Here is a 24,156-nt window from a genome sequence, read left to right on the forward strand (position 1 = left end):
CACACTGAAGTTTGTGCAGTACAAGCGAAAGGAGTTGTAGATCGAAAGTTGCATTCAATCTTTTAGATTATTAATGTGAAGCATGCATGCAAATGTCTTTTTTTTTTCTTAATAACTTGGCAAGGATAATTATATTTTATGTGCTTTGTATGCAAGCGCTACATAAATTTCAGACTATAGTCAGGGTGGATCAGAAGTTGGTGTTTGTTTATTTTTCTGAGGAATTTAAATATGATGATCCTTCATAGCTTTTTTCTGAAATGCTGGCTGCTATGCAGTCTAGCTGGCATTCATTCAAAGTTCACAGTATACAGAGTTGCAGAGGTGAGTTAATCTTAAAATATGTATCTGTGTTTCGCTGTTGTTATCAGACACTACGTATTTTTTTGTAGTATTTAAAATTTCACATTGCATTGAAAGCTTCAGATGATCTCACATTTTCATGTGAAAGCTGATTGTGTTTTTTAGAAATTCGTTCTGTACTTGGCATAAACTGAGTATAGTAGAGCTAAATCTGAATTTCATCCCATTTGGCATGTTAATGGAGCATTGTTTGAAACGTTTCAAATATATCAAACGCCATTCTTACAGTAAAAGATGAAGTGCATCAGATCTGCTAAATCAGATTTGATATACTTGTCACATCTCTTATCTGTTATTTGTCTGATTTAAAAATCTAATAAAGAGCTTGTAATGGCAATAGCCTGATGAAAAGGCACTCAACAGTTAAAAATGAAATATCAAAAGGCATATTTTAATTTGTAGTTTCACAGTGACATGCTTGTCAACCCTAACTTTTCTTCTTTTGTTTAATTTGGGGCACCAGCACCCTGCTTACATTTAAGATGACAAGTGCATTTACATCTAAACAACATTTGGATACAGCAGATTTTTTCTTTTTTTTAATAGGCAAATACTTTTTGACTGAAATGCACAAAATGGTTTGATTTGAAATCCCTGTAACCCTTTAGGTTGCTTCTAACATTTCAAATGGATGCTTTCAGAATTATCTTACCACATTTAATGCAGATGTGATGTGCATTTGTGGAAAAACTTTGTGGAATACAAGTATTGTTACACACAGTATCTAAGTGCTCCTGCTAGTCTGTTGACTTTCATTCTAACGAACTCCACTTATAGAGTACACTAATAAACTGATATTTCATCAACATAGCAAGAAAATATTACTAATGTTCCGCATTTACAATCAGAACCTTATTAGGATGAGTTCAGTTCGAAGTTCTTAAATAACCAGTCCAACATGCAAGTCCTGCATACATTGTAGGACTGCTGTTCCTACATTTGGTTCACTACACAGTTATTTGTGGACAGAATCACGTACTATAATTTCAAAATCAGTGGTCATCATATCAAAGCTTTTAAATCAATTCTGTAAAAATCGATTCTATGATAATTTGATGTTTGAAGTAATAGCACAAATTTCACTACAGGTTTCAAAATATCTTCATTTGTGTAACTTCATTTTGACCTCAAATTTGTCTTCAATTTCACTTTCAAACTTTCACTTTTCATTGCACTTCTCACTTCTGATAACGGTGAGATTTCTTTAACATATTGTGTTGATGTCTGAATTATAAATATTAAATAGCATTCTTGCTGGTGGAATGGAGTTGACATGGTAGCTTCTGAGACACTGGTAACAGTTACAAAAGATGAGAACAGGAGAAGGACCTCTTCTTCCAGTTTTCTTAATCTATTGGCAGGAGGTTGATTTCTGACTACTGTAGAAATCACACTAGAAACTGTCCTGTGGAGGCATTGCATTCTCCATACATATCATCCTGACACATACCGAGTTGCACATAGACCGTATCTTGTATCTTGTGCTTTTCTTACATCTTGCATGCAAAATTTTCTGCTGCTAAGTATTTTTAGTTAGGCTTCTTGTTTGCTGCGCTCAACAGACTCCACTCCAAATTCTACATATGCAGGAATGCAGTAGTTTGTGTTTGACAGGCAGAAATGTCACCTTAATGTTCACAGTTATTCCCTCTATTCTATTTTCTTATCTTACTGCATGCACTAATTGTTTTATTCTGAGATCTAGTTGAGACTTTGCAGGTACTTTGGTTTTTAGTAGAATATGGGATAGTTTCATCCTATAAATTTAGAATGCGCTTCAGCATTGAAACAGTCCAAACTTGATATTGTAATCTTTGCATCCATTTCCCCCTAGCACATCAATGAGTCTTGCAGTTCTACTGTTCTGCAAGTTATTACTGTTCATATAGATCCGTATTTGATCAAAGAGCTCAAAGCTGTTCTCAATAAAGTGAGCTTATTACCAAACATGGTTAGCACCGCATCATTGTGTAATACAAACTTTAGAAAGTCCGTGATTTCTTTTGGAGGAGACGAGGGCTGTAGAGGGTTTCTTTTTCCTTCAGCAATGCAATTATGTGTAACTAGACAGACAGCTTTCTTTTTTTTAGCCTCCATTTTCAAAAAACAACATATTATTATTGACTTTCAGGTATTTGTTAAGAAGAAGTATTTACACACCTGCCTTCCCAGAAGAGAAGAAAGAAATACACTTATGTAAAGCTTTGTCTTTACGTAGTAACTAACATACTGTATTGAAGCTGGCTTTGAATTCCAAAAGCACCAGAAAATTTCCTACTGAAGATCCTCAAAGAGACTACTTTTTCCAAAGAATGAGGCACTGTGAAGTCAGACAGCTTCTTTAGCACTTTCTTTTGGATACTGTATCTTCAAATGTCTAGGCAGTTTAAATGTTTGGATGCTAATAGATCAGATAAGGTCTATGATCTTTACCGAATGATAGGTAATTTATTTGGTAAGGACATTAAATATAGCTTAGCTTCATGTGTTTGTAAGCAAAGTATTTTCACTTTTTAAAGTTTAAAAGCTCAGAAAGTGTTCTAAAGGCATGAAAAGAACTTGCAGGAAGTGGAGGATCTTTTGCAGGACAGCATGGAGTCCAATTGCAGAAAGCTTTCTGCAACTGTAATGAGGCAGGAAACACATTTGGAGCATTGGCAGGTTGGGTTTGCAGGCTGAGCAAGTCAGCAGGAATGAATGGATGAAGTTATGGGAGGAGAAGAACTCAGCCATACTTCAGGTGATTTTGGGAAACAGAACAGGAAGGTGAGGGAGCTAGAGTGAGCATACATACAAAAAGGCAAAAGCTTAGAACTCCAGTAATCACTGTTACTTGTTTTTATTTGATTACTAGATTCTTTTTCTTGTAATCAATTTAAGACATTGGTTTTGAATAAGGTTGAGTGGGCTTTGTGTTAGACTGATAGTTACATACAGAGGCTAGATTTTTATTATGTTCCTGAAAATGCCCAGGGTAGCTTCTGCAGCTCTCATTAACTAACTGAGAGGTAATGAAACAACCACAGTGTGGAAGGAAAGTCTCATGGAAAGTAAAACTGTTTGTAGTCCCAAACTCTTCAGGTTTTTTAGGAAGAGAATAAGCTCAAAAAACAAATACTCGTTTCCATGGAAGTGTTCACTGTAGATACTTTGCTGTATCTCCTGTATTACCTGGTAGAATAATACTGGCAGCTAAAAGACCTTGGAACTGCTCTCTTCTTGTACCCTAGCACAAGTTTAATGTCCCTTTGGCATTTTCTAGACAAAAAAAACATTCATGCTTGTACTGTTGCTGCATAACTGTCATTTAATCTGCGTTGTCTCAGCCTTTTCGATGCAACTGTTTTTCTACTATGCAGCATTTATCTACAGATATCTCAGAAATATCACTGAGATGTGTCTTTTCTGCTATTTTATATTTAAATGTATTTATTTTTTTGGAACAGTTGTTCAGTCAGCATACATTATATTTACCATTTTGAGGGAAGACACAATCCTGTTGAAATCAAGGTGTCTCTTTTAAAAGTTGGGCTCAAGGTGGGTTGGTATTCTGTAGAAACTGAAGCTTTAAAATGAGGAACAGTTTAGTAAGTCATATGGAAACCATGTTCCCAAATTAAGAAGAAAGTGTGCATGGCAGCAGTGTGATGTCAAGTTTGCACAGGTGGCAGTATTTGAGAAACCTGTGTTCTATTGCTCCTTGTAGATGACTGAGGTTCTCATTTCTGTTGATGATTGATCTGTTGCAGAGGTTTGTTTCTGCTGCTGCTAGCAAAGTTATAATCCTCTAGCCCAAATTATACAGCTTAAGAATTTTTTATTTAAATGGAAAGTCCCAAGTTAAAACTTCACTTTTGCTCTAGGGAAATTCTACTAGACTTGTCTTTGCAGAGAGCTGCCAGAATAATAAGAAACATTATGCCTTCTCCATGTATGGCTCCTGTACTTCACGTTTACGCTTAGAGAACAGATGTTTTTTTTTCATATGTGTTAACCTTTAGTATGTAGTTACTAATTAGAAACATTGTGCATTGTCCCCTGATAAAGATGCCTGCTCATTTGTAGCAGGGATCCTTCAAGGGTCATACAGGTGCATGATACAGTATTTCCTGTACCACCCGTGCAGATGCAGAGTGTTACATAAAAGTTACTGTAATTTGCTCTCACAAATTAGCAGGGAAGGTCCAAAAGCCTTGATGGACTTCATAATACTCTAGTTAGTTCATGTTCTGGCTACAGTTTGAAATGATGTATAAAGGGAATATGGTAAAGCATAAAACAGTGAATTCAGAACAAAAGAGGACTCATGAATATTTTTAATCCCTGAATATGTCAGGTAGTTAAGGATGTTATGGTTCTTAACATTTTAAGAAAACTGTTTAAAATACAGTCTCCAAAATGTACCTTGCCACTGGACAGCTAGCTAGCAGAATGGGAAAATAGCTGTTTACTCAGTAACACGTTCTGCTCTGGAGAGCATGCACATGCATGTTTTTAAGTTGGAAATTTTAGTGTGATAGTCTCAGCTTTCTGTACAAAAAATCTACAAAATTCAGCCTAGAGCATGTTCTCTCTGTAGCCAAGTTATAAAGCCCTTGAACTCTTATTTTTTTAAGTGGGAAAATATGATAGACTTGTAACAAAACAGCAGATCCATTGTAGTAAAAAAAAAAAAAAAATTCATTAGCTTAAAATTTCTTTACACGATGAATAGCGATTTAAATTTAATGAAACACTTAAACTTTATTGATGTTTGGATAAAATTATAGTGCTAGACTTCAGCCGTTGAAGTAATTCGAAATTATTAAAATCCTTTACTTTGAACTGTGAAAAATCTTAAGCTTTCCAGTTATTGTGGGTCACTCCTGAGTCCAGATAGCTTCCAAATGTTAAATCTGGACTTGAACAATTTTTAAGGATCTATTGTTTGGGTCATGCAAAGACATTCTTCATTTCAAACCCGTGCCCTTTTCAAAATGCAGTTGGGATTGAGTGAAACTTGGAAGTAAAAAGCTATGAAACACTAAGATTGGAAGCTAGTGTGAGTTCTCACCTTCATTCTAATAGATAGGATAAATATGCAGTCTTACCCTGTTACGATGTGCTTAGCCAAAATTCATCTCTTTTTTTTTTTTTCCTTAACATTTTCCTGGCAGAGGGGCAGGCAACAAATTATTCTTTTTACTGTAGTAACATCTCTAAAAGCTGCTATGGTCTGATTCCAAGTCACTGCATGTTTAAATGCACCAATAAATAAAATTCTACGTGAAATCCAACCTATGGCATTTTTTGCCATGACACATACTCTTGCAAGTGATTTTCAAGTTTGCTGATCTACACGCCTTTGACTTCAGTACATGCTGCAGTTTTAAGTGCACACGTTGGTAAATGTAAGGGCTGTCTGAAAGTCTTAAGTTATGACTGCCTCTTCACAGTTGCCACAGGTTACCTTGTCTGTGAAAAAGAAACTACATTTTACCATAGAAATCAAACTTGAGAATGTGCTGAAACGAAGCAGAATATAATCTCCCAGTGCATCTTCTGAGGCATTCATCAGATCTGTAACCTTAGATCTTTCTTACTACTTCCACCAAGGCTGCAGAATGTTGCTACCTATTTGTTTGCTTGTAAGCTAATACTGCAGCTTTGATTGATTTTTGTTTCTGATTTGCTGAACTCAATAAGGAGAAATAAAAATCCAAGAGAAACATGTGGTAAAAGACAGAAGATCTGTTTATCTTATTCTGCTCGTAGCCCTTTTGCTCAAAGCATAACTTCTGAAGTTTTAAAATAAGAAAGACTCTTTAAAAGCCTCTACTCTGCTTCCTTTTGCTTGTTTGCCTTTTCGTTTACTTACCAATGTACATCTGTCTTCAGTCAGCAGGCATGGGATATGTTTCACTGGTCAGACAGATGTCGGACATAACTGGACACTGAAATATGAGTGCCTGCATTGTTCCAAGTACTTTGTTTGTGACACTGGTATCTTTTGGATCAATTGCCTTCAGGTTTTTTTATAATAATAACGTTTGAGTGACAAGCAAAGTAAATTCATAAACATAGTATATCTCTAAACCCATTCTTCGTTTATGAAATTGCTGTCATTTTGCATATGACAGGCTATTATTACTGTAACAGTAACTTCAGGAATTGAGAAGAACACACCGTTTCCTTAGCAAGTCTGTTTTGAAAGGTTTTAATAATTTTAGGTTTTATAAAACCATGAAAGGACACCTTCAGGGTGCCTTAAAAAATGATGTGTTTGAAAGAAATAAATTAATATTCTTGCAGACTATGCTTGGTTTGTGTTAATGAAAGGAAATATTGCTTAAGATTTTTGAATTCAGCTGTTCTCAGTTTTGATAAAGATGTTGATTTTAGTGTACCTTAGAATTAAAGAAATGATGGCTTTTCCCAATGATTTGGTCATTCAGTATCCTTGTGGTGCTTACAACTACCCACTTTTTGCTGTGAAACACATCTTTTTGAAATCCTCATTTCTTGCCATTACATAAATCCTCGTACATCAGGACATCTAATAGTAGTATAAAGAAGTGTCTTTATTGCTGGCTTTGACCCCTCACTCACATCTCTTGGCATTAACACGAGCATCTGTGAAGTGAGAGGTGTGCTTGGGATTGGCAAGGACCACTGAAAACAATGAGTTATTGCACTAAGCTGTTTGTAACCTTATATCAAAATTATGAAGAGGTAGAATTAGTTTATTTCTTCCTCAGTGGCTCACTTGTCAGGAATTTGGAAAATCCTATAAGTGAATGACATAAGTGAATGACATACAGTACTGGATAGTTTGAATACTGGCTATCTAAGAACATGATTACTAGCTTCAGAAGGTCGTAATACTTTAAAATGTACACAGCCCACCAGCTGTGTACTTGCTTTGTTGTGTGGTTCCTTGATTGTTCTGAAGTCTGATAAAACCCAGAAAGACTTTTAAGCAGCAAAGTAGTTTCCTAGACAGTTTTCTCTAACTTTATTTCATTAGAAGTGTTGGTGGAGATGGTGCTTTTGAAAATATTTGGAATATGTGGGGGCTGCTCTGAAAATAATGCCTCCTGTTTTATTATGTAGGGCCTATGACATCAGAGGCAGATGTTGGTGGTATGGCAGTAGATGCTGAACCTTCCCACCAATATTCCATTAAATTCTGTTGCCATGTGACAGATGGCAGCAGAGGGGCGGTCTGACACAATGGCATCTGGCAGGGAAGCAAAGGTGTGTCACTGACTTCCTCCATGCAGGAAAAAATGGCACCCATTTATGTTCATAGGTGCTTGTTGAATGTTTACAGAGACCAGAGACTGGATGTGAACAAAGCAGGGCAGTGGGTAGTGCATCTCAGCAGTGGCAATAGCAATGTGGAAGACAAGACATATGGATTTTTGCAAGCGTAGTATGCATGCTCTTGTTTGTCATTAGTGAAAACACACAGCTAAAGGTGGTGACTACATTGAAAAATTGTGTCTCGTAGCTGAGATTTGGCTCTATCAAACAGTGTCGTTGTCCTCTTTGTGTCTGCGGTGGTTTTCTTGGAAATAAGTAGAAGGCATTATTGTACAACCTACATATATCAAATATATGTGCTTAAACAGTCCACCCCCTCTCATGTACAGTACTTTGTCTTGCCTCAGTGTTTCTCTTGCTTAGAGAGATTGAAAACTTACAGACGTTCTGCAGCAAGCAAACACCTATTTGGTTCCCATTTTGTGAAATGTTGATACACAGAAGCATCTCAGCCCTACATTAACTACTGAAATTGCTGGCAACCTTGTCATACCAGAAATGTCTTCTGTTGATTTTTCAGCACCTTATGTATTAGTTATTAACATTCCCTACCGTATCAAAAGAAAAGTGTCCAGCGTAAAAATTGTTCTTAAGTGGAAATCTAGTGATAACAGGACATAGAAATGTAATGCACTGACTATTATAGGGAGGCAGAGGGAGGAAATCTGTTTCTATTTTTAAAAAAGAATCAGAAATTTTCCTTGAAGATAATAAAGCAGTTTTTGCTTTGGAAACCATCCTGCTGCTAGCAGATGGTAATAGGAAAACTTAAGATAATACTGAGACATGATTAAGTGTATTCATATGAAGAAGGAGGATTTGTTGTATTTAAGAATCTTGTACATTAATTTCATTATTCAAGCCAATTTTTCCCACTCAGGGAGAACAATGATTTTGTTTTGGTAGTATTTGTCTTCTCTTATAGCACAGTTTTGTTTCACCTACTTCATACCAGCTACTTTAAATATCTGATAATTTATAATCTCAAGTTACACAGGCACTTAATTTCAAGCAAAACAAAGACTCAACAATCCCAACGTTGTTAATGCTGAAGTAGATACAATAAGGTTTAATTTTTTCTTTGTAGGCTGCTGCATCTGTGTTGCAGCACATTGTTTTTCCTGAAGTGCTTGTATTCTCAGACTGCATCAAGGCTGTGTTATATGGGTTCCAGCCACATTGATGGAGCAGTTGTGCATGCAGAGAAATGTTTAATGGCTGCAACTGTCCTGAATACTGTTATTAATAATTAAATGACAACAAAAAGTCTAACTCCCATGGGTCCTATATCTTAAGCGCTCAGCTAAGCATTGATGCTCTTGTTTACAAGTAGGGATGTGGGTGAACTAATACCTATGTACCCTTACACTGAAGATGTATGGACAACTGTAAGCTCAAAATTAAGTTCTGTTTTGTTTTTTGTTGTTGTTGATGTTTTTGTGTATACTATTTGTATATGGCATTATATATGGCATATATGTACACTATTTGTATGGCATAAGGTTTTTTTACTTTGTTTGCCTTTTGCCATTTACATTTTTTAGTATCAGATTAAAGGGTTGAAATGTGTTTTATTCTGTAATTATTCAAGTAATTTGAGAGTCTTTATGGTTCAGTTCTCAGTGTAGTACTGCACATTCTTCATTCACATTCTTCAGATCTCGGCTGGTAAAACGCCCTTTGCACTTTGGTTGTTGTCTTTTGGATTTCGGTAAAGCTTTCTATACTGTTTCTCACGGTGTCCATCTGGACAAAATGTGAGCTAGGCAAACACCAAATGCAACAGTTGAGCAATTGGCTGATGAGTCAGGCCCAAAATGTTATAGTAAATGAAGGTACATCAGGCTGGTGGACAGACAATAGTGGTGTTCCCCAGGGTTCCGTTTTAGTGGCAGTTCTCTTTAATCTTTTCATAAATGACTTGGATGGAAGACCAGAGGTGTTTTGAGCAAATTTGCTGTTGATACTAAATTAGAAGGATCTGTTGACTCCATCAAGGATGGAGATACCTCAGAGAGATCTTGACAAATTAGAAAACAGAGCAGTCACCAACCACTTGAATTTTAACAAGAGTGGGTGTTGATTCTGCACCTGGGAAGGGGCAGTCCTGGCTGTATGTGCAGATCAGGGGTTTAGACTCAGGAGAGCAGCACCACTGAACGAGATTTGGGGACTTTGGTCGACAGCAAGTTGAAAGCTAGGAAGACCAGCCGTATGCTGGGGTGCATCAAACATGGCATTGGCAGCCAGTTGAGGGAAGAGATTGTCCCACTCTACTCCACAGTGGCACAGCCTCAGTGTGAGTACTGTGAGCAGTTTTGGGCATCGTGGGACTAAAGGGACATAGAACTATGAGAGAGCATCCAGAGGAGGGCTATGAAGATGCTGAAGGGTCTGGAGGAGAAGATGTATGAGGAGCGGCTGAGGTCCCTGGGTTTGTTCAGCCCAGAGCAGAGGAGCTGAGGGGAGGCCTGATGGCGGCTGCAGCTCCTCACAGGGAGTGGAGGGGCAGCACTGAGCTCTGCTCTGTGTGACAGCGACAGGGCCCGAGGGAACGGCATGGAGCTGCGTCAGGGGAGGGCAGCTGGAGTCAAGAAAAGGGTCTGCACCAGAGGGTGGTGGGCATGGAACGGGCTGCACAGGGCAGTGGGCATGGCCGCAAGCTGCTAGAGTTCAGGAAGTATCTGGACATAGGATTTGAATTTTGGATGTTGCTGTGTGGATCCAGGAGTTGGACTCAATGATCTTTGTGGCACCCACCCAGTGGGAGATTCTGTGATTCTGGATTACAGACTTCATCACCTGTCCCTCAGATCCGGGTTTGATGAAGCAGCAGAAAATTCACAACCATCTCAGCAGCTTCTCCTCTAAGTACATCTCAGTGTAATCTATGCATGTGGGCACAGAATCATTCCAGTTATTTCAGTGTCTCCTTGGAGATTGATGTTCATGCATTGATGAAGATATTAACCAAGGTATTGGCAGTCATTAGAGCTCTTGCAACACCTATCCTTCTGAAACACAGAAACATTCAGGTTCTTTGGACATCATGACATTTTTTATTGTTTGAATTAAAATAGTTCACAAAGTACAAATAAATGCAAGTCTCGAAAGCTTTTACATTTAAAAAATTTACATTTGCATTCTGGAAAATAGTTTTGTAGCTACCACCCGTGCCAAGCATTTCAAATGACATTCAGCAAGTTAGTTACATCAACAGTATCATGGCTGAAAGTAAGAGCAAGGCAGCTAATTCAAAATCGTACTGCTCTGTTCCTCAGACCTCAAAGTATTTGGCCGGGTCCTGACTCACAGCTCTTAGATTTTGTTCTCACTTGTGTCAGAACTGCATTTTGAAAAATCATTTTCCCAGGTGCTTTACAAATTATTACTTCTTCATCAAATTTCAATTTTCAATAGATACTTTTTAGGTCAGCAGCAGTTTTTTTAGCGCTCTGATTTCTAGGGTGTTGTATGATTGTAATTACCATGACTTATGCAGAGGATAATTTCAAGTAAACATTACTTCTATTCACTTTAATTAGTATGGAGCTAGTATGAACAATAGATTTATGAAAACATTTTCAGTCTTACCAAGAAAGACCCACTAATGAACTATTAATAGCACACTTATATCTATTTTTGTCAGTGGTTAAGGACTGACTTAGGACAAATGGGTTAAAAAAACAGGAAATGTGGTTAAATAAGTGGGTAATCTCTCCAGAGAGTTTCCAGTTTGCCTACACGTTCACATTTTCTTCTGAATGTGTTCTGAAAACAACACTTAGTACAGTACCTTGAAATCCATCTCTGCTTAAAGGAGGGAATGTTTCCAGCAATAGCAGGAAGTGGCCTAGAGAAAATTTTTGTGTTCTTTGTTAAATTCAAATGAGGCTCTGGAGTCACTGTCTGTTTTTTCTGCTTTAGTAGCATTGATGTGTTCATATTACATTTCACTTGGTTCAGATGTATCAAATGCTACTATACGAGTGGCTGGGCACTGGAATGGGCTGCCCAGGGAGGTGGTGGAGTCACCGATCCTGGAGGTGTTCAAGGAATGTTTGGACGTTGTGTTGAGGGACATGGATTAGTGGGAATTATTGGTGGTGTTTGGACTGGGTGATCCTGTGGGTCTTTTCCAACCTTGGTTATTCTATCATTCTATGATTCTAAATGAATCCGTAAAAGTCTGTGAATACTGTAACTGTGTCTTCAGTTTCACTTTAATTTTAAATAATGGCTTTCCTTCAACTTCAGTCTTTCCATTAGGATTGTGCTTGCTTGCTGGTGATACTATGCACATATTTTTAAATAATACATATAATCATGTTTGGAAGTAGCAAAAGTAGTTCTATGAATCAGACTACATAAATCTTACTGCAAAATAAAAAAATTACTGATTATGCTGATGCCATCCATTTAATTCTTCTAGGAGGCATTGTCTGTGTTTCTTATTTTGGAGAGAGCAGAAGCAATAACATTCACCTGAGGGTCATTCTTTGCACTGGTCATTATTTTTTTTTACTAGATGTAATTATTAGCTTTTTAAAAATCAATTAGAACATTATTCGAGTCAAAAGGAAGAGAGAGTAGAATAAATCAAGCAGCTTTAGTTGTGGTAAAGGCTGTGACCTGGTAGAGTTATATTTTTAGAGTTACTGTCAGACATTGGTGTTTTACTGTTGGGATCTTGCAGTGTACTAGAGATGTTTTTATCAAAGAAAAAGAACAACGCGTGATTAAAAAAAATAAATTGTAGTAATTAGAAAAAAAAAAAATTTTGTATAACTACCCTAATTCAGAAAACAGGCCACTGTAAGTACCAGTACTTGAAGCTAATTTCCTATCAACTGTCTCTGAAGGCAGAAACCTGCTGTAAAGAGTACAAGTGAGCTGCTTTGTTATGTCCATGGGGAAATTCCCAGTCACGTCTCTACTTCTTTTTTTTAATCTTTTCAACATCTGTGGGGTGTTGGGTTAGGTGATAACACTGTGTGGGTGGGGACACTTCAGTAAGGAGCATGACATACTCACATACAAGTGCTACAGTTCATGAAAGACTCATGTCTGCAAACAAGTTAAGTTTCTTTCAATTCCACAGTTAGGAGGCTATCTTGAAACCCATAGGCTTCTTGGAAATAAAAAGACCATTTTTCTAAATGAAGTCTTGTTTTCATTGCAGTAATTGGAAATATTGGCTAGCTATTAAAATTGTTTTCAGAAATATTCAATAATTCAGAGCATTTTCTAATGAGACAAATCGAATTTCTTGTTCTAGAAATGCACAAAGTTTTCATCTGTAAGTGAATTTTCATTCTTTCAGTTCATACGTATGTTTGAATTAAACAGGCTCTTAATCACATTAAATTTTCCCTTATTGTCAGTGTTAGATTTCTAAATAGTTTTGAGAAACAACGCTTTAATTCAACTGCATGGTACATGTAACCTTCTTTTATTTAATCCTGAATGGTTAATTCTGAATCCAAATTGCTTGTTTATGTATATTTTTTTTCCAACCCAAGTGAAATACTTCCATTTCAAACTGTTTCACAACACCAGCATAATGTAAAACAATTTTTGCTATAGATACTTCATGTTTCTGTAGCCCAAGTCTTTGAAATACTTTGTGTCTAAGTTACAGTATAAATTATGTTTATTCTGAATGCACATCCATTTTTCTTTGGACTTTTATTCTGTGCTGCCTCCCATTTGATTCATGGGATAAGGTAGTCAAGGGTTAGAGCTTCCTCCTGCTCTGGTCTCAGGGAGTCATCTGTAAGTACAGGAAACATAGAGCTGTCCTGCAGATCTCTTAAAGGTTTGTGTACCAGGGCATATTTGCACTGATTTATTTGAAATCCTTCTAGCAACTTACGTGCAGACAACATGAACCTCTCTGCTGACCTGCTGTGACCTCAAACAGTGTTTCGCTTTTTAATGCCTCTTCCCCCTCCCACCTATTGTCTTACCTGTTTATAGTTTTAGTTTTCAAAAAAGACATTATTTGCTTTGAATCACAAGTTATGGGTAAGGTTAGGCTGGGTAGGAAAGTGAAATTCTGTGGTGTGTTTTGGGCACTGGACAACTCAACTTGTCAGGACACTTCAGCTGAGCAAGGGGAAGCTCTGCCAAGTAGGATTGGTCTTGTTAGGTGTGTGGCAAAGTGAGTTACAAGATCTGCCATCATAAAAATAGGCCGCTGTCCCATGGAGTATCCAGCTCGCCCATAGTGCTTTTTGTGTAAGAGGGAGTTCTTGGAGGAAAGAAAAACATCCTAATCACACTAGAAATTGTGCCACAATAGTTAGTTAGAACAGTTGTTAAATATTGCCCCAGCAGAACCTGGAGGAAATTCAACAGTTAAAATCAGACTGTTTAAAGAAGTTACATGGCTTTGTGGCTACCATTGAGTTTCTTTTTTACTGTGCACTACACAGCAGTGATTAACGACTTGCAGTAGATGTTTGCAGGTTTTTTTCCAGCAGTTTCATTTAACAGGTTAAAAACTTAGAGAAGAGCTGCAGGAACTTAACTGACAGTTCAAAGCACTCTGTGTGACAGATGTAAAGTTGCAGTACTGTATTTCTGAAGCTTGGAGGTGAACACTTCCAATATTATCTCAGTTAAGTCTGGCAATAGGGTGTAATGAAATTGAAAATAACGTGTATCAAATAATTTTAAAAGCAGGTACATTCCTTAAAATGGAGCAGTTGAAATATTTTTTTCCCCGTTTACCTTCCTTTATGTGTTTTTATTCTTAAATTCACTGTCAGCATAGCAAATGAAACGTCAGGTATCAAACGCAAGTAGGTATGAAAAACATTCATCTTTTTGGATCGACAAATTCTGTTTGTTGTTATTTTTGAGGAAAGTTTTTATCAGAAAGTAATCAGGCAAAAAAAAAAAAAAGTTTTCAGATTAATTGACTGTTACTGGCATAACACGCCGAATAGAACAATACATTGTACAAATACTACATACAATTGGATGGCTTTAAAATTTGAAATTGCAGGCTCCCGGGCATCAATTTTCCTAGCTGTACCAAGTCATGTTCAAGCCTCAAGGCGAGCAAATTCAGTGCTCACTTTTCAGAGGCACTAAAAACATTGTGGCCATCAGAAGCAATTACTTGTCAAAGCAAGTACTGGCCTCCTACTGAGGCCAGAATGCTTCCTGATGTTTCCTGAATTGGTGGCTCTGTGCCTGCCCAAGACTCATTTCTGTTTGTGTCTCAGAGTTTAGGTCGACTCGCTCAAAAGAGGTCTGGTAATTGGTCAGTGTGTTAAAAAAAAAAAAAAAAACATGCATTCATCTTTGGTGAAAATTTATCTTTGTTTTTTAAACAATAAAAAGCGAGCTTGAGTGGCAGGTAAACTGTAGAGCTTGCAGTAAGTTACTTTTCTAACTCCTCCATAGAAGTGAAACGGCTTTTAACACTCCTGCCTCGTTGTGACAGTGAGTTTACATCAGAACCCTTTTCCTTTCATCCCTTTGTATTCTCTAATCCTCATCAGGGGCGGGCTTCGTTGCCATTGAATTGGGGTATCTTCTGACACCACCTGTTTTCTTAAACAGTTGCATCTTTTATCATGCCCTCTTCCTTTTCACAGAGTAGGCATAGTTAGCTTCCCAGTCCTCTCAGCGCTGTTGGTTTCAAATAAGATCCCCTTCTCACTAGAGTTAAAATATGTCAAACCTAAGCTGCAAATGCACTTTCCTGTGTGTTTCTGTTGCCCTAGCAGGATGACAACTCATTCCTTGAACTTGAGTTTTCTAGCCTGCAGAAGAGGTGAAAAATGTTTAGTATTCATATCCTCTTTTCTTAGTCTTTGGATCATTTGAAGAACTGAGTTAGCTTCTGGCACACACACACACAAAAAAATCATCCTGTGGGTTCATTTGTAGCATGTGTGCAGCTTTTGCTCTATTTGTGTGTGCAAGTGTTTGCAGCTTCTTTTCATCTTAGAATTATGCATACGACGTTGCAGTTCCAACCTTTGCATGCTTATTCAGTCACTTTGGAGGTTTCATAGTAGAATGCTGTCATCTAAGTACTTGGGGGAAACATAGCTCTTAGAACTGCATGTGGGACAACTGGTCGCACTACACCCTCGGAACATCTCCTGAATGACTCCTGTGCTAGTGGGCTAGAAGTTCAGTTTCTGTTAATCCGCAGAACCACAACTCTTCTTCCCTTTTCCTTTTCCCATAGTTCACAGTCATCCTTGCTACAGCTTTACAGTAGCATTACAATTGCTCAAAGATGTAGACTTTCTGACAGACTTCATTTGTAAAAATTTTAATCGGTGATGTAAATTGAAAATTAAACTTAATGGATAAACTTGCTAGAGGTTTTACCAGCAAAGAGTACAGTGGAGGGCCCAAAATTGGAAGATGCTGTTTTAAAGTTTGTCAGCCATTGTGATAGTTGATGGCTGAAACTGTCCTTCACTTTTACATCATAAGTCTTCCCATCCATTTTTCTTTAGAGCATTAATGGCTCTTTGTTAATGAAAGCTGGAACTCTCTAGCAAGTCAGATTCTTCGATGTTAAGAATAGAGTGGGAGTGGACTGCATTTGTACTCTAACAGAATAATAACATTTTCTTGAGAGAAATTGCAAGGGCTTGTTGAGACTTTCTTTAACACGTTTCTGTCAGAAGCTAGGAAACGGTATTGTATTTGTGCTTCAATAGTCTAAATAAGTGGTATTTTAAACTTAAGAATCTTATGTTTCACTTGATTAGCCTAATAGTTGCAACCTACAGTTATATGCTGCATTACCTTTCAGTGCTGTATAATAGAACTGGCAACGTGGTGTCCCAAAAACTGTAATTGCGTGGGCTGCTGAACAGTCGTAGAGAAAGCTGCACAAAAATTCTATTCTAGACAGAGTTTTTTTCATTTTGAAATGAATTTCACAACAAATTCACAGTTGGATGCCACTGCTTGTATTTCCACTGAATCATACTCCAGAAAAGTAATACTTTGCTTCAACAAAGCTTGCCACAAACAGTGCAGCGATATAAATCAGAAATTCGATATTTTCTAATTGTAGTTCAAAATATAGTATTGTTATTAACTATGCCTGCAGGTCCTGACATTCAGATATGTTTGGCTTTGTCTCCAAATGCAAAAATGAAAATCCTTCATAAATAACAAAAAAGGACTGGGGGGGGGAAATGCCCTTTTTACTCACACTCTATTCAAGATAGAAAACTGGCTCCCAGACAGCAATGTTTTTCATACCACCACATATTAAATAGCAAAATGAAATCAAACCTGTTACATGGTTACTTTTAATTTCCAACCTAAATTTGCTGATGGTCCATTCTGTTAGACCTTTCTTCACTGTTCCAGTAGTATTCTTCACCTCAACTATTTTTCCATTCTCTCCCTGACTACCTCCACTTACTGATATTTTTGGAGTACAGTTGCACCCTCTCTCCATCTCTGGTTGATTTAGCTTATCAAGACAGGATCTTTCAGACTGTTAGGTGCTACAGTTAAGGCAACTACAGCTTCATGTGCATGGACTATCTCTAAGCTGCATAGCACTACTACTGTTATTAGTGCAGTTTGTTTTTAATTCTTTGATGTTAAATTGCAAAGCCTAAAAAACTGAGGACATCTTTGAGCCTATGCCGAGCTTCCTGGTTCTGAAGACATAGCAGAACCTTAGGAAAATCTCATTACTGCTAGCTACTGGAACTGCAGCAAAGAACTGAATTCCCAGCTCACCCTTTTGTCCAAGGACAAATGTAAGGAAATGGATGCACAATAAAATGTCTGCTTCTGCCCTTTCAGTGAGGTTTTAGTTAACGGTTTTATCTTACAGCTGGGATGGGCTAGCAATGTACAGTATGCTATTGTCACTTTGCTTTTACTGTAGGTTCCATTTCTATTCCATTTAAGGTAATTTATGTAATCCATCTCAGGCAGAGATACCTAAAACCTGGTGCTGATTTTGCTGACGTTAGTATTTCACATTTGTACAAATTAACAGTACCTAATTTTAGCCTCCAACTCTGCCACTGAGTTTTTAACTAGTTTTGTTATGGAAGGTTTCTTCACACAGAGGTGATAGGCAGCCTTCACTAGCACAGTCAAAAGCTATTTAATTTGGATGCTCTCAGCAGCAGCATCAACAGCAGGCAGAATTAGCTCCTATGCAGAGCCAAGCTGCTCAAAAGCACACGAGGAGGCATGCTACCTCATTAGCTTTGGTGAGATGGGTGGGAAATGAGGATTCTTCCTTCAAACCACGTCACCCTCTTATGCAACCTACCTCATTCAGTCTGTATGCATCCCAGCTTTTCACTCACCTCCGTGATGACACATATTCCAGCTCAACATTAGGTGCATGTCCTAAGGCCTCCTCTCCTTAGACATGCACCTGCGCTCTCAGTTTCACGCAGCAGCCCTACTCTCTGTACTTCCATTGCAACTCCCAGCTGTACAAGAGTTGGAGTGTGCGAGAGTTGCTGCATTGGAGAAGAAGCAGGTTGGTGCAAGAGTACTACTTTGACTGACAAATGAACATGCTTTAGCAGTGTTCAAGTATCCTTAGAGAAAGGGATCGTATAAGCCTTTATCTTGCCTGGCGTTTGCGCAAAGAAAAACACGCTGTTTCCACATGAAAGGTCCTCCTGTCGCAAGATGCCAGAAGACAGCCAGGAGCTGAGTACCACATTGGTATGCAGACCGAAATCAAGCTTTGCACCCTGAGGTTAACTGCAAACCAGGCCCCAAATCTGCCCTGTACCTCTTGATGTGATTTGCATACCACCGATTGGTGCCTTGGGGAGTTGTGTTGGCTATGGGAGGTGATACAAATTTTATCCTCTGTGGTACAAAGCCTGTGAAGGATTTAAACTGGGGCAGAGTGAAGCAGGGGGAGAGTAGCAGCAGAGGAAAAGGAAGGGGGTGTTGCATTTCCACACATACCTGTTATCTTTTGGTGTGGTTCAAGTACTGGTGTGTAGCATCCTTACTTTGTTTTGCAGGTTACACGGGAGGAAAAAAACGTTTATAAAATTTCTGCTATTGCTTTATTCCTCCCTCCCTCCCTCCCTTCCTTGTTGCAAAAAAATTACTAAGATAACGAGAAATTATACGCTTGAAGCCTATTTACTGTGTTGTTTGTTTTGTTAAGGGTTACTTGAAATGGAAAGAGTGACAGATTTTTCAAGGAAGAGGATAAAGTTAGCAACAAAAGACATTAGAAACATTTTGGAATATGTCAGAAATACTTGTTTTTTTTCTTTACCTTTGACAGTTATTTGCATTTCTTCCCAAGCGAAAGTTGAAACATTCTGTCTAAAAAGATTGTGACTCTTTTGTATGTTCAGAAAGTAAACAGTGAAGTCTCCTTCAATGCTTGTCTCTTTGCCATGAGTTTTGAAAATGGGTTGTGTTGATTCACAGATTTGGGTGCAGAATTCAGCTACAGGTTGTCAGCAGGTTGGAATAGGAGTTATTACCAAGCATCTCCCTCTGCATCCTCACCCAGACATTCTTGTATCCCTCAAGAGATCTGTGGCTGCTTCAGAAAGAACCCTCCAATCTGAATTCTAGCCTGCATCGGATCTCACAGTATAGACATAGGAAATATGCATTGGTACCTCCTGCAAGGGCGTCCTGTTTTCCTTTTGTCCTCCTCTTATAAAATATTTGTTCCATAATAATTGTCTAAGAAAGAACAAGTGTCTCCTTTAAGATCTTGGGATGGGCTGTGGGAGCAGCATTCATTGAACAAAGCAGATCAACCACAAGTGAGTTGGTGATGGTGAAATGTTACTGTATCCTCTCGTAGAGCATTTCATTTCTATATACTCAGATACATCTTTTTGAAAGTGATTTTTCGTAGTAGGATCAGAGGAAGAGTGGAGTAAATAAGATGAACTACTTAAAGGTTTGCTTTGTAGTTTTTATAACAGCAGTGTTAATCACAGTGTGATCTCTGAGCTATGCAGTTGCACTAGTGTTTGTCCAAGATTTTCATATTTTACTATCAGTTCAATTTACTGAAGGGAGTGATGGGGTCATTTAATGTTCTCTCGTGCTGGAGTAGTTGAAATTAGAAGTTGATCTGTCGTGTGGATCAGTAACCTTCTCATTACTGCATTACACTTTCATTTTTTATATGTACTTCAATGAATTAAATGCTTTCTAATCTGTCTTTGCCTACAAAGTGAGTCACCAGAAAAGCAATTGAGGCAAATTTTAGATTGTTGCCCATTTTAGATCTTCCAGACCTGGAATCTAGTTCTGCAAAGTTACTCCAGATCCACAGTGGCATAGGGGAATCAGAGCCTGTCCTGGCTGTGAAGCATACCCTGCTGAATGTCCTCCTGTTCAGAGTATTTTCTAAATTGACAATCATTTCATATGCTTGGTAAATAAATTGCTTGATCTCTTCACTTTCCCCAAGAGGAAATTTCTACTAAGAAAGGTGTGACATCTTCTTATAAACTGTCATGAGTAATATCTTCTGAAGCACCTTCAGAGAAACAAAAATCCTTGCTATTTCCATCTACAATAATAATATAGTTGTTTATGTAATGATATAAAGGTATAAAGTAGTGACACTTTCATGATGATTACTGTATGTAAACCCTTTTCTTCCATTTCCTTAGAATTTACCAAATTGTGCATGTTCTCTGCCACAGTACGTCTTCCAGCAAGACATCCAGAAGTTATTTCTTAATGATGCTAGGTTTTTATTAAATTGCACAGTGGTGAAATTGGGTTGCCAGAGAAGAATACTGAAACAGGAACCTGCTTTTGCTGTAGGGAAATGTGCCTTTCTCCATTTGATTTGAAAAAGGAAATAGACTAGTGGTGTGGCTATAGAACTTTCTCTTTCTACCTCTGATTGCAAAAGTACTAGTGAAAGGAATGAAAAAAAAAAGTACAGTATTGAACAGGAGAATGTTATGACTTTGTTGAGACAACAGAATGAAAGTAATTAATTACCTTTTTTGTTTTTATTTTCAGGTGTCAGAAACTATTTGAAAGAAGCGTTAGTGAATATCATTGCTGTGCATGCAGAGGTGAGACAACTTCAGATTTTTTGATGCTTACATTCATACAAATAATTTCAGTGTACTGTGCTTGGTAAATTCTGTCTTTCATACTTCTGAAAATCATCCATCTGTTGAATTATCTTCGTTATTGGTGTAAGTGCTTTGGGTTAGTTTTAGCCAACCAAGTATGAAACTGCTAACTTTTTTAAAGGCAGAAGGTGATAAACAGTTCCTGTTTATCCTCTGTGACACTGTTATTCATTTTGGAGTACCTTATTCTTTCCACTCTCTGAAAAAGAAAGCCAAAATCTAAAGCAGAGTTCCTCCCTTTCCATACAGGGCAAGGAGAGAGACAGAGGGAGGAAGAGGGGGAGAAAGAGATGAAGATAATGCTCACTTTCTCTGATTAACTTTATTTTGCACAGCAATAGAGAAAAGTTTGTGCATCAATTTCAAAGGAATTTTCAATATATATCATTTGTAGTGAAAAGGCAATGTGTATGTCACATTCTTGTATCTACGGTAAAAAGTGAAAAGCTAAACAGAAATCTTTGTAATCTCTGTATGACGCAGCCTTCAAAATGCTTAGGTACACAGTGGCTCAAGATAGGGAGTATATATTAAAATATATATTATTAAACTAATCAGCTTGTAGAGTTGCAGTTATTTGGTCTTTTATGGCCTTAAATTGCAGCTTCTTCTGTAAGCTCCTTCCTTCTGACCAACGAGAGTGTTTCAGATTACTGTTGTTCATGGCATTATGTGTTTGTGATTGTATTTCTATGTATTATTAGAAATACCTCCAAAATATCAGTAACGTAGCTGTTCTAACTCTCACATATATCTAAAACCTGGTAAGATTCACTTCAGGCTTTTGTTTTACTCCTCCTTAAATTTAAAAAAAAATGGAATCATAGTAAATTAAATGTTTTCAAAAAAGTTACTTTTATCACTCCCAATATTTTTGCTTGATTTTCAGTGTATACTTACAGCAGTTTTCACGCAAGCGTTGGTGATTTTACCAAATGCTTCTTAATGAAGAAGTAAACAAAAACAAAACAAAAAAAACAACATGGCATTTGTTATTGCAGTTTTTCAGCATAGTTAAAATTAATAAATAAAAACGAGCTTTGTAGATTCAGAGCCACCTGTGACTTATTTAGCTAATCCTGTTAACAGACCTTCTTATTAAAATTCTGCTGCAGAAAGGTGCACTGCCTTACTGCCTTTACTGAGACTGATACTGACTTTGACCCAAATAGAGTGTTGCTTCGTAAATTTTGATATGTGAAATATTGCAGAAATGTGAAAATGTGTGTCAAGATGAAACTCCCATTTACACAGTTTTCTGGCAAAATTCTCTTAGCTGCGTAAGATTTAAGTTTAGTTCACAAGGCTGTAAGTTTCTATAGTTTGAAACAGCAAAAATTAACCATCAGCTGAACAGCAAGCATTATCTGAAGTGGAAAGAAAACTGTTTTCCTGCCTTTGAATTCAAGTTTAACTGAAATCAAAATAAGGACATTGTATTGCAAATTTGTGATGATTCACTGTTGCTGAGAACTTTTTTTTTCCTGGATTCTGTATAGTAACATCAAGAGTACTTGTTAGGGGCGCAAATACTCTCTTCTCAGTAGAAAATTTCTACGTGTGTTCCTAGTATGCTGTATTGAATTGCTCTGTGGTATTTGCTGCTGATTAAGATGACCCCTTTACAAATTATTGCACTGGGTTTTTTTTCACTGTACCGCTAAGTATGTCAGTTGCCCTGCTTGTGTGGGTCAGAACACAAAGTAGGCTGTGTGTTGAATTAGCAGTGATAGCAGTGGTATGCATAGGTCACTCCGAAAGTAATGCCTCCTATTTAATTCACTGGAAGCTACAACAGATAGAAAAACTGCAATAAGACTATTTGATAGAGCAAATTTTCAGCTAAAACACAACATTTTTCAATACAGTCATCAGCAGTAGCTCTGCAGTTTCACCAGTGATGAGCAAGAGCCTGCCATAAACATCTGCACCAACAGAGGTGACCCACTGGCACTGTTACCACTTCTGAAATGCACCACCCACTGCCTCACTGCTCGCATCCACTGATTGGTCTCTGTAAACATAAAGCAAGTGTCAGTGAACACCATTGGGTGCCCTTTTTTATCCAGTTCATTTTCTCTCTTTTAGCACTCTAGTCACATTACTGTCAATATCTTTTCTCATATTTCCTCCCAACCTTATACAATTTTGATGCAACTTTATCTTCACCTGTAAGTTCATGATCTGTTTAACCTATAATCTCACTTCCTCCTATGTTCCAGTCTCTTGGCCTGCATTTTCTCCAGTACTAAGTAGAACACCATGCTTTAATTCACCAACAATTTCTCACTTCTTTAATGTAAGCTTGAAGGAAGACAGTTACTTCAGGTTCTTCTTTAGGCATCGATCTAAAAACGTAGTTCTGTGGTGATGATGATGCTGTGTTGCAGTTGCTGTTCCGAACCTCAAATGGCAGATCCAAGCATCACTTTAAAAAGTTGTAAATAAACAGTTTAGAGGGTCATCTTAATGCATGGAAAAAACAGTAACATAACGTTTTTGCCTGGAAATAAGCAACTCTCAGTAGGGGAAAAATATCTGAACGAAAAGCCACCATTGTACTTACAAACCCTTTCAAAGACTCATCTCCACCAGAGAGCATCAAGACACTTGCCATTTTACTGTGATGAGGCGAGTGTGCAGCTGAGTCTTTGCCACATCTAAAGGACTCCAAAAAAAATCGTGAAATGCTTTTTTAAAATGTTGCTGAATGCATAATCAGGTCAGTCAGTCACCCAGCCTGGTACAATCCACAAAGCAGTGACGTGACTACCTGCAAGCATCATGTGAGAGCAGATATTTTGGCATCCCACTGCTTTTAGGCATTGCGAGAAAGTTGTCAGTATCATATACTACATAACTGACACTGCTATTAACAGAGGTAATTGGTCAAAGCACGGGGCAAGTGCCAAAAGAAATGCTTCAGGTTCCTCTTGGTTTGAAATTGCTTTGTCCGTTAACAGTGGTCCTTTCAATCAAAGCGCTTTATGTTTTTTATTAACAAAATGTTACTTCATAAAATGTTTCTTTTAATGTGGGTAATGTGCTCATGATTCTCATTTTATAAAAATCAGGTGTTTACCATTTCCAAAGATTTAGTTCCTCGAGTAATGTCAAAGATTGTAGAAGCAGTCTCTGAAGAACTGAGTCGGCTGATGCAGTGTGTTTCATCGTTCAGCAGAAATGGAGCTTTACAGGTACTGAATACTTTGTTCTGTCAAGCGTTGGAGTTTAGAATAGAAAATAACAGAGCAGTATAACCTGTGTATTTGTTGGATTTCTTGTAGCAGTGAGAACAAGGTAAAAGACTAGGAGACTGCAACCTCTTTCTAAGATTTATGGTTGAATGCCCTTCGGGATATTAATTCAT

The 24,156-nt window shown here is 37.7% G+C and overlaps 1 protein-coding gene across 1 annotated transcript in view; it reads left to right on the forward strand.

The window, feature by feature from the left end:
* EXOC2 (exocyst complex component 2) overlaps nt 1-24,156 on the forward strand; it is a 127,291-nt gene that overhangs the window by 94,997 nt on the left and 8,138 nt on the right. The window contains exons 24-25 of the mRNA XM_048939216.1: nt 20,668-20,723; nt 23,861-23,983. Coding sequence (XP_048795173.1) covers nt 20,668-20,723; nt 23,861-23,983 — 179 coding nt within the window. The remainder of the gene's footprint in view (nt 1-20,667; nt 20,724-23,860; nt 23,984-24,156) is intronic.

This window comes from Lagopus muta, chromosome 3 (genome assembly GCF_023343835.1).
Source record: "Lagopus muta isolate bLagMut1 chromosome 3, bLagMut1 primary, whole genome shotgun sequence".
In the NCBI taxonomy this organism is placed as follows: Eukaryota; Metazoa; Chordata; class Aves; order Galliformes; family Phasianidae; genus Lagopus; species Lagopus muta.